Source organism: Lissotriton vulgaris, chromosome 11, assembly GCF_964263255.1.
Source record: "Lissotriton vulgaris chromosome 11, aLisVul1.2, whole genome shotgun sequence".
Taxonomy (NCBI): Eukaryota; Metazoa; Chordata; class Amphibia; order Caudata; family Salamandridae; genus Lissotriton; species Lissotriton vulgaris.
In genome coordinates, this window is record NC_141699.1 from 910,192,106 (window position 1) to 910,204,114 (window position 12,009).

The 12,009-nt window shown below is 45.2% G+C and overlaps 1 protein-coding gene across 1 annotated transcript in view; it reads left to right on the plus strand.

The window, feature by feature from the left end:
• The window catches only part of DNER (delta/notch like EGF repeat containing), a 1,176,744-nt gene that overhangs the window by 480,399 nt on the left and 684,336 nt on the right, over positions 1-12,009 (plus strand). The window contains exon 4 of the mRNA XM_086942563.1: positions 9,257-9,423. Coding sequence (XP_086798689.1) covers positions 9,257-9,423 — 167 coding nt within the window. The remainder of the gene's footprint in view (positions 1-9,256; positions 9,424-12,009) is intronic.

Consider the following 12,009-nt stretch of genomic DNA (forward strand, 5'->3'; position numbering starts at 1 on the left):
GGAACTGGCAGAGGTTGCGCTGGAAGACTCAGAAAAAGCTCCAGATCAACTCAGAGAGTGGTGGTGCAATGGGATGGGTCCTTGGAGCAGGAGGGGGCTCACTCAGGAAGCGAGGGCAGGAGTTCCCCCAGGATAGACTTGGAGACCCAAAGGGCTGAACAGGACACTGCCAGAGCGCTGGTCGTGGAGGTGACAGCCACGGGTTCAGACGCTAGCATGGGCGAGGGTATCGAGGACACCCCACAGTAAACAGATGCTGCATGAACATTCCAACAGAGGACACAGTGGTGAACAAAGTAACCCAGATACGGGTATTGTTGGGACACAATTTGCACCTTCATCCTCTTGAGGGTGCGTGGGTTTGAAATCTGGGGGGGGGGGTCAATTTATTTCTCCTCCCCCTTCCGCTTTCTAATCTCCTTGTGCTGGTGTGGGGTATCTGGATGGTTCAAGCATATGGTGCCGGTGGACGTTCTCTCTTGCCCTCCTTCTGTACTCTCTTTTTTTTCTATTCCCTCCCTCCCTACTCCTGTATCTCTACTATTCTCTAAATCTCTTACCTGTCGTTCTAACTCCTTTCTCTCTGGCGGGAGATCTTGTCTGACTGGGGAAGTAAGTGTTGAGGTGCTTGGCTATGAGTGCCTGAGGTATGCATGGGAGTGATTGTCGATTGGGCTAGGGTGGGCTCAGCTGATGGACCCCGATGGTCTGCGCGGGGTACAACCCTTTTGTCCCGATAGTGGAGAAAGCAGGAATATTCATTGGTATTTGATATGTTGGGGCAAGTGTCTTGATGTCTGAGTGGAGTGTGCGTGTGTTTTTGTTATTGTTGATATTTGCTTTTATACAAGTGGGAACTGTGCTATGGTTACACGAATGTACATTTGGGGTGGGGGTGTTATGTTTGGGGATCATATGGGGATGCACATCAGTTTAAAACAGTATCTAACTGGGGATTGGGGTATTTCTACTCTCTAAATAGGGGGTTGTTTGGCAGCAACAGCATCAGCATGCAGGTCGGTTACATACAGGCTGAGGATGGTGGTTGCAATGGGTCATGGGGCACTATAGAACTATAACATGGAATGTGAGGGGGCTCAACTCGTTTATAAAGCGGTATAGAGTGCCGAATATTTATGGCGGCAGGTTACACAGGTGCCTATGTTACAGTAGACTCACCTGCTGGACGCGGAAATACAGAAACTCCACAAACAATGGAGGTGACAACTGTTCGCATCTACGTTCTCTTCCTATGCTATGGGGGTGGCCATCTGGATAGCTCCACAGACCCTGTTTAAGCTCCACAGCTACAAAGCTGATGTAGTGGTTAGATATGTAATAGTGCATGGTAATATGGATGATATGGAGGTATGGTTGGTGAATGTTTAGGCTCCAAACCTGGATTACACTGACTTCTTGGGTGAGCTGGAGAATCGGTTACTGCCATTCAGGTCAGGTCAGGTCAAAATCAACTTTATTCGTCTGTTAAGTGCAAGTATACACAAAAATGAGATACCAATTTAATTGGGATTTCTTTGGTATGGGCGGGTGACTGATTGCGTCCTAGATGGTGCACTGGACAGGCACCCCCCCAAACACCACCCTAAGCTGAATATGTCAGTGGCCCTGAGAGGGGTGATAGACAGGCTTCAGTGTGTGGATATTTGACGTGAAACGCGACCTGAAGAACGACATATACGTGTAACACCCAGCCTGTGCGGTATATAGCAGACTTGACAGAGTTCTGCTTTCTCATGAGTTGTGTGGTAGTGTCAGTGGGCTTACGGTAGTGGGCCTTTTCCTATCGGATCATGCCCCTGTGCTGTTAGAATGGGAACCTGACAGAGTTAGGCAGAAGAGTCCCAATATGGAGATTGCAATCACAGGCGTTAAAAGACCGAGTATTCAGAGATGAACTCTGGAAAACCGTATCAGATTAATTCAGTGAGAACTGGTCTACTACCAGTACTAGGACTAATGAGTGGGATACTTTTAAAGTAGTCACTAGGGTGGATTGCCTGTCAGGGTGGGGGGCACCAGGAAACGATTAGAGGTGGAGCTGAGTGGGGCGGAAGACATATTGGCTAGGCTACAATGCAAGGGGCACGCAACAGATCAACCTTCAGATGCCCTCTTACAGGCACAGCCCTCTAGTGGGGGAGACCTGGGATAGACTGGATTGCTTACCCCGCAGGGAATACCGGCAGCTACTGCATAGACAAGGGGATAGGTTGGGTAGATTGCTTACGTGGTTGTTGAAGCGTGAACGCCCACCCCCGCTGATTCTTACACTACATCGTCCCGAGGGAGGCAATTGCGAATGCACAGATCGGTGTTAATGCAGTTTTATTTGCTCACCTGGCGAATACATATCACGAGAGAACGGGTGACAATAGCTCAGACGGGAGTGACTTCTTTTGGGGGGTACCGCTGCTGCGGTTTTCGGATGACCAGCGGGAGGACCTGGAGGTGGCACTACAACTGGAGGAACTACAAAGAAGTACCAGAGGGTCTAGAAAGGGGGAGGGTTTACAAATGGCAGATACCAGACCAACTGTACAACACCCTTAAACTGACTAAACAGAAGCGTGGTATGCAATCACATCTCAATAGATGGAGAAAAATACCCATCAGTCACCACTCGGATCTGCCCTTCATCATTTGGGATTTGTCCAGACCATCCGTGTGAGTATGTATTGTCACAGACGTAAGGAGACCAGATGATGAATAGGTCACCTTCGCTGTACCAACAACAGTATGGTCTACCACTCTGTGAAACTTTGTGAGTGGTAAGGCGTGGTGTGACTAGGGAGTGCAATGCAATAAACGTGAAAAAATAAACATAAACAATGTGTTATAAAATTGGATAAGGGAGCATAGAACCAACTTTATTCAAATGATGCTCGCTTGACCAAGAATACAATTTTTGTTAAAGACAGTTAGAAAGAATGGGCTGTCTAAAGGTGGAACCAGGTCGACATGTTTCAGCAATTTAGGACTTAATCGTCCTTGCTTTCATCAGGACCATATAACAAAATGAATGCTACTGCAAACTGTGAAATAAATAAAAAGTGACAACTACGAAACAGTGTAAAACAGACAAGTGCAAAAGTCACCTGCAGTTTCCAAAGTGCAAAGTCTTGTCTTAAGCTTACAGCTAGTGTTGTTCACTGGAAAGTCAGAAAAGAAAAAGGGGTTGAGTGTCAGACTGGCTGTCTACACATATGAACTCACATAACAGTTAGGTCCAATCAGTATAGACCTTAGACTGTGTCAGACTAGATAGTGCTGACAAAAGCACTCATAACAATAGTGTAATCAGATGTCCAATATTTGGATATACACTTTACATGCCAAATACGTATAAGAAAAACATCTTACCATAGTCTGTAAGATATGAAGACCTCACCCCACCTGGCAGTGGCTCAGGAGCAGAGTGAAGCACCGCTCTATAGAACATGTAAAAGTAATAACATGTTTATCACAATGTGCAGAAACCTTCATGTAATCACCCTTCTATAGACTAGGATGTACAAAGAATTCAAAAGACAACAGGATATGCCGAATAGTTAATCAACCCGTTTCTATCTGGTAAAACACCGTAAAAGCTTTAGTAGAAATCCCCACTGTCAAAGAATTCAAAAGACAACAGGATATGCCGAATAGTTAATCAACCCGTTTCTATCTGGTAAAACACCGTAAAAGCTTTAGTAGAAATCCCCACTGTCAAATATACGGGAAAAATAGTTGTTTGTAAACCGTTCGTCAACCGCTAGCGGAATGCGCATTAACCAAAGGGGGGCTGCACGTTCCAAATCCGTGTGTTTACCGCTGCGGTGGGGAAGTGGGGAGCACTCTTACCTGACCGTCGGTACTCCTTAGCCGGCGTCTGAACCGACTGGGGAGGCACCGAACGGCAGGAGAGTGTTACGTTATATTGTGCGATCCAATTGGATGGAAGTACACGTGGTATCTTGACCTCCGTCATCTGATAGGCCGATTGTTGGCTGGCGAAGTTACAACTGGAGGACCTTCAGGGAGCCTTGCGGGGATGGCCAGGTGCAAGGCACTCGTCCCGACAGTCTTCAAGTTGAATTTTATCAGGCGTATGCTGATGTAATTCTTCTGCGTCTGTTGGATATGCTGCGGGAGGCTAGGCAGGCTGGAGTCCTTCCCCACTCCATGCGTGTGGCACAGATTGTCATGCTCCCCAAACCTGACAGCGACCCTGAGGACCCTGTCGCATTCAGGGCCTTGTCCATGCTGGGAGTTACTGGCCATAGTTCTGGCTCTCAGACTACGGAGAGTGGTGAACTCATTGGTGCATAAGGACCAATGTGGGTTCATGCCTGGGAGAGGAAAACACATGAACCTACGTAGACATGTCCTCAACTCGGTTGCACACACAAACCTCAGGGCGGCAGTACTTGCCCTGGGTATCTAAAAAGCCTTTGATACTCTCCGGTGGGACTACATCTGAGAAGTACTGTGGACGATGAGGTTTGGGAGCAAGTACATAGCCTGGGTCAAACTGCTATACCGTAAACCGATGGCCAGGGTGCAGACAGGGAGGCACGTGCCGGACACTATAGAGGTTGGAAGGGGCACACGGCAGGGGTGTCCATTATCCCTGCTGCAGTTCGCTCTGGCCATGGAGCCTTTGGCAGTACACTTGTGTAGGGATATGGTGCCATTGGGTTTAGAGGTAGACGGTGGTACTCATGTGGTTTCCATGTATGCTGATGATGCTCTTCTCTATCTGTGTGAGCCGGAAGGGGTAATCCCAGCGGCTCGGGAAATACATGAAATACAGAAAACAATCTTGTTCCCGCTCGCTGCATTGGCGCGGGGAGCAGTTCACGATCTTTCCGTAGTTGACATGGATTGGAAGTGTGATCACTTCCGGTACCTCGGAATAAAGATTGCCCATTGGCCGGAGTCCCAGTATGATCTGAACATGGGGAGGTTCCTCGATGGACTGCGGGCATCGATAACGTTTTGGAAGAAGTTACCACTGTCAGTTATGGGAGGGTGGCGGTATCAAAAATGGTACTATTGCTTCGCTGCCTCAACGTGCTCCAGAAGTCCTTTTGCAAAATCCCTAAGTCGACTTTCGACACACTGAACAGTCTCCTGACCTCCTTAGTCTGGGCTGGAAAGCGGAGCAAAGCCAAATTGGACATACCAAGACTAGACATGGATAGGGGCACCCAGACCTACGGCTTTACTTTATGGCTGGTCTGCTGCAATACGCCGCTCACTGGTGCATGGGGGAGCGCACGGTTGAGACGGGTCTACTAGGGAGTTGGAACGAGGGGATGCAACCGCAGGAGTTCCTAATTATGGGCTGTAGGGTCCCTAAAACGTGCACACATATAATCCACTGAGTTACGGAGGTCTGGGAGCAAGCAGTGTCCTTTGTGGTCAGAAAGGTCCCATATGCTAGCGCACTAATGCTGAGTTGGTTGAAGGGTTTCAAGAATATCCAAGAGGTCATGGATCTCTCGAAGTGGTACAAGGGGGGTTGTGGGACCGCAGGGGATCTATATCAGATCAGCACTTTCATGAACTTTCAGGAAGCTCAGGCATGGTTTCAGGTGCCACCGAGGCAATTTCTGCAGTATGCCAAAATATCACGCACTGTACAAGTTGAAGACAACCTGGAGAGTCCTGCACATTGGTAACATTGCTAGATCCGGGCTCTAGTCGAGGGCTCATTTCCTGCATATATAAGACATTAAGGGAGGACCGGAGTCGAATCTAGACATGATCAGGATGAGATGGGAAGACGACCTGCCCGTCCCGTTGACAGACGGTGAGTGGAAGAGAGCACTGGCACAGATAGCAGAAGCTGCGAATAATGCACGGTTCAAGTTAAGTCAGTTCTATTACCTACACCGCATGTACCTGACCCCTCAGCGGCGAGCGCTGTTCACCCCAGGGTTGTCTTCTGCGTGTCCGCCATGTGACAAGGATCTCACCTTTTGGGCTAACACCCTGAGTGACTTCCTGTGAAGGGGAGATGGCACCTCACACTGTAGCAGGCTGCTTTATTCCTAAGCCTGAGAGTCATTCACACTACTCACCCATAAATTCGACTTAAGCATCAAGTCGGGTTGAATGCCACGACTAACTGCATACCTTACAGTACCCATCTCAGTAGTTGCATTCTGGAGTTAGCCGGACTGAGTGATCAGCTGCTAATTCTGTGTTCTCCAATGGGGCTACTAACTCTTCCACAGCAAAACGACAATTTAGAAGTGTTGCTATCGGGACTTATGTATAAAATGTATGTCCTACTTAATACTATACAGCTCGCTGCCTTAGGGCTTGATAGTCCTTCCTTACGAGAGACTTACGTATATTGTTAAGGGAAGTGTAAGATTTGCCATTCGTAATAATGGCAAAGTCGAACTAGCAGCTTTAAAATTGCCTTTCTTCTCTGCAGCGGCAGGCTGGGAGTCATTTTATATTTTGTCCCACACACGGTGGTACAATCAGTGCTGCAGGCCTGCGTGGACACTCTGCCTTACATGCCCTGGGTGCCATATACTAGGGACTTATAAGTAAGTCAGCATCTGCCAATGGGGGGTAGCCAACTCAACATTTACTTTGTAAGGGGTTAGAACACTTGCACTGAGGTCTGGTGCACTCTAAACTCTCAGTCGAAAAACCAGCAGCTAGGAGTCCAAGTGGGGGCAAAAAGGGGTAGGGGGAACCTGCCTAAAGCCTTTTCCTTACAGGCATGAAAATCCCTGCAGAAAATAGAATATCTTGTTTGTTAATAGTATAACTAATTAGTTGAAATGTTGCTAATCAAGTTTCCATATGAGGCACTGAATATTAACACATTTTTAAATACTTAGTTTATTCCTTTGACCACATCAACTAAATGTAAATTGCGCCCTAACCGTATTTTTATTGTGCTGTCATTTTTCATTAGTGAGAAATGTGATTGTGTAAATATTGACTATGAGGATAAGTAATTCATTGTAAATTTATTGTGGTTTCGAAATTCTAATGTATTAATGTACAGTGTGTTTGATTTTGTTTTAGCAGCCCATGCTCGAAATAACCAAAGTTGGACAGATTCAATTTTGTAGTTTCTGTTGCATGTATTTGCCAGTCCTATCCCATATGCCTTTGAATTGTGTCGGTGACACAGCAAATGAGTAGTTGCTCAATGTAAGATCCTTGTTTTCAACATCAACCTTTTTTCCCTTATACTCCCTGAAAAACTGGTGAGCCATTGGGCACTTTGCCGCACTAATTGCACCATACACATACCCACTTGCTGTAGAGTACAACTTGCAGTTGCTAATGTTGATGGACAGCTATAACCCCAAATTCTCATCTTTGTGTGTGCTTACCACAATTGCAGTGCCAACCATTGTTATATACTTTGACCTACCTTTATACCAGGAGCTCTTCTATACTTTGAATTTTCGTAATAAATAAATGAGTCTTTAGGCCATATAAATTATTTTCCAACAATGTGCATTACATGTATTGGTTGTTTTTATGGTATGCTTCAAGATCATATGTTCATTTGGAGAGCTGGTGCTTAGGAAAATGAGTGTGCCAGAGAATCCTTACATGTTTTCTCTCATCTGACATTATGATAGGCAGGTTTATTTTTCTCAAAATAAACACTGTGGATGGTATGAATGAGCTATTCACTGCTCTCTCCACGAGAATGTAACTTTGTTGACATTCAAGATAGCAAAGCAGATTGAATCTGACCTTGGCCAAACCAAGGTCATTTGTCCCATTTTGTCTCATACAATTTTCCGCAGAGAGACAAAGAGCCTTGTTTTGAGTTTGGCAAATGGGATATTCTGTCAAAATGGACGAATACACTCTCTGTTGTATTACAGGTGCCTTATGCTATAATTCATGTGTAGAAGGGCATACAGGACATCTGCCCCAGCTACTAGTGAAAGGTGAATATACTTCAGGCATGAATATCTATGATAGGGGTGTCCAACATATGTCTAGAAGGCTGGATTCACCACTGACTTTCACAATATTCACAAAATATATATTTGCATGCAATGGGCCTGAATTTTCCTGTGCTCTAACATAGACCATATTTTTAGTTAGGGGCAGATGTGGGTCATCTGCCTAAAAGTGATAGATGTCCTGTCCACCCTATTTTGAGTGCTTAGACCTCCATATATATATTCTAAATAGGGGGCGAGACAGGACCTCTAATATTTTTTGGAAGATGTCCGCATCTGCTAAACTCTAGGGGCATATTACCAAGCAATAGCGATAATTATCGCTATTGATTGGTTAGAGACAAAAATTTACTGCTGAGCTGCGGCGATTTTTATCGCAGATAAACCTTGGTATTACCAAGGTTTAACGCAAATGCGATAAAAATCGGCCGCAATGCATGAATATCGCTGAAAAGTCAGCGATATTCATACATTACCGAGCTAATGCTCTTAGCCATGTTATCCACCTCCCATTGGATAACATGGCTAAGAACTGCTCAGGGCAGGTGTTAGCTTTTGGAGATATTCGCGCTTAGCGCGAATATCTCCAAAAGTTGGTAATAGGAGTTAGCGATGTTAGCGACTGTTTCCAGTCGCTAACATCTTGGCACGCCCACTTTGCATGTCATTAGTGAGAAATATCACTGACATGCAAAGTGGGGCCCAAGATGGTCGCTATCTCCTACTAGCTGTCGCTAACTGGTGTTAGCGACAGCTAGGTAATAGGGAGATAATTTTATCTCCGCTTTCTTGGTTTTTAAAGCCAAAAAAGCGGAGATAAACCCCCTTGATAATATGCCCCTCAATTCCCTCCTTTCTGGTGTGAAATTCTGGGCTTATTCCTGAATTCAGGAGTTAGAGTGCTACAAGAGAAAGTCACACCTACTCATAGCATAATTTTTGTCAATAAGGCCCTATGAATCTATATGGACCTCATTTACATATTCAGGGTTATTTCATATAATCTAGCAGTGATCTGGTACTTCTGTTTTTTACATTATAACACCACTAACCCGTGTCTTCTTCACTATCTCCAGAGTTCCTTTTGCCATCTAGATCCACTTCTCCGACTACCTGCTCTTATGCCACAATGTAATGCTACTGCAGTGGAAACATCTGAGAGAGCTTGCTAATGATAATGATTTGAAGTTTTGTTTGCAATCATGAACATCCTAGATTCTATCAGCATTTGTTGTAGTAATTGAGGTGCTCTTTATTTTTACATTTTATGTAATTTTTCATTTTTCTCTCTTCAGAATAAGACAGGACCCCACTGCATCTCTCATCTTATTATGGAAAGTCACCGCAAATGGATTTAAGCAGTGTTCCTTGATAGACGGTCGAAGTGTCACTCTACTTCAAGCTCTAGGTGGACTTGTTCTCTCTGAGGAGATGTTAGCACTGGGCAACAACTACTTTATTGGTGAGTGTATACAAAATCTGATCTACTAGTCTCAATTAACTGTTGTAACAATGTTTGGATTAAAATTATGGTAGGTAACAATTGTTCAGATATATGGACAATTCCTTTGGATCTGTTATGGTATGTATGGGTATTTGTGGATGATGATCATTGCTAGGCAGCATTGAGTTCTGAACAAGAACATGAAACCTGAGTTATGAATCGTCATCTTTTACAATGAAGAAGGATGTTCATTGGTGGCGAGTCCGATTGTGTGGAGATGTAGTGTTCCGTGAAAAGGTCAGTCTTCAGCCTGTTTCTAAATAAAAGGAGGGCTTTTAAGTTCTAATGTTGGCTGCGATGTTCCAGATCTTGTAAGCATAGAGAGCGAAGGCTTGTTTCTCAGTTTTTTTTAACCCCTTGCATGCTTGTGACAGAACCATTCTGTCACGAGCCACGGTTGTGCTGTGCTGGTGACGGAATGGTTCCATCACGGCCGCCGTGCGCTGAGCATTCTATTAGGCCGACGGGGCCGTGACGGAACCCTTCCGTCACAAGCACAGCTCCACCGCGGCTCGTGATGGAGTGGTTCTGTCACGAGCATGCCGGTGCCGCACGGCCCCCCCTGCCCCCTAGCGCCGCAGCGGAATTACCGCCGTGGCCAAGGGGTTAAAGTCCATCAATGCCCTGGGTTCTGGTGTGGCACTGCCCACCTGAAGTGGTTAGTTTGAATAGAGATGTTGGTGTGAGTATATATTCTTCCTTCTTTAGGGTTATTGAACAATATTAATTATACTTTGAAAGCTTTATTTTCTGTTTATCCTAACCATTTACCAAGCAGTCCCCCAGTATTGGTACATAAGGGTCGAAGACATGCCAGATAGTCATGTTATCTGCATACCATACTTCTGAATGCAATGTATCAATACAATTAATTTACAGTTGACTTATTAAGCTGAAAATCTTTCAGTGCTCCAATTCTCCTGCATGCCTCTTGGAAATTACTGTATTCATGTAAGCTACTCAAATGTGTAAACCAACCAGCTATCCAGAGCTAAAATGTCCCATCTGTATTGTGGGCTAGCCAGTCAATACCTACCAAAACATAAAATAAATATTTGTAATGTGCACATTCACCCCAAGGATGACACTTGGCACTCATAATACATAATGGATGTTTTCTGTGGGTTTTTAAAGCCAGCTGACCCAAGCATCACCACAGTAACCACCCACATATCACTTCATCTTGCTTCCATTATTTAGGCCTGTGAAGATCACAGAATTCTCATTAAGAACTGCAGTGCTAACTTAGTTCACAGGAAGTGCCTTCCAGCACGAGGAGCCCATGCTGCTGCACAAGACAGGTTTAGTCTTTCATTTTCATGGGCAGTAGGCACAATTTGAAAATAAAAACAAGTCTTGTCTGCGCTGCCACCAGTGGTAGAACTCAAGAACACCCGAAACGTGGGCTTTCACCTTTTATGGCATTTTCATTTGAATTTAAGTTGTTTTCAGTATGTGAGCATATATTTTAAAGTGTACAAGCCATCCGAATTATAATTGTATTTTGAAATATCTACACTATGGTTCACATAAGCACTTTCATAAGAAGAGATTTTGCTAATGAATTCATAGAACATGTCATGAATGCTGTAATATGGGAGGTAACTAGCAGAGCTTGCACAGTTTTATCATCAATAATTTCATTGTGAATGTTGGAGTGACTTTATCAATGGTGTCATAGAAGATGTCTTGAGTGATGTTATATTCGAGGTAATTAGCGGTGCGCGGCGGGAGCGCGAGTTATAGTGACTTTAGAGCATAAGTTATAATTACCATGGATAAAAATAACTGGTGAATTTCGGTGGTTTTGTATGTTGAACTCGTTGACCGCGGCGTGAATTCAGACGCGGTGCGGGTGTTTTAATCAGTGGACGGGCTCATGGGTTGAGGACTGGTTTTTCTAGACCTTTTCCCCAGGTCGGCCCTGATGGAATAGGAAGAATGGGGTTTTACTACTGACCACTTTCATCGGTTGGCGGTAACCAAGGGGATACCATTCGTATCCCCCTAGTTTTCTTCCTTTTAGCCTATGGAATGCACAAATGAGGACAGAAATGGTCACCTAAGTAAAAACTTTGTTTTTTTCAGAGAAATTCTTGTTTCTGTTTTTTAAGGTGCAGTAATAATTTCTTACCATACGTAAAGTCAACCATTGCTGCGTACGACCAAAGGCCAGACCCCGCATCCAACCCCTCCTCCACAGGTAGCCAACCGCACACTGCACACAGCCTTCGTATGTGAGCAGCGGGGTTGGCCACAGCCAGGCTCTGTGGCCAACCCCCCCATTGCAGGCAGCCAACCCCACACCATGCATGGCCTTTGGCCCTGCATCCAAACCATAAACACAACCTCCCTCCTTAAGCCACTTTAGGCCCCAGGGACCAATTTCCCAGACGCCTATTTTTCTAAATGATGGTGGCCATGTGGCCTCCCCTCCCCTGCCACTTTGGGTTCCAGGGTCCCTATCCCCCGGGGCCCAAAGCAATTTGATTTGTAAAGGGCAGGGGAGTGAGTAACCCCAACCCACAGGGCCTTTAAGGGGAG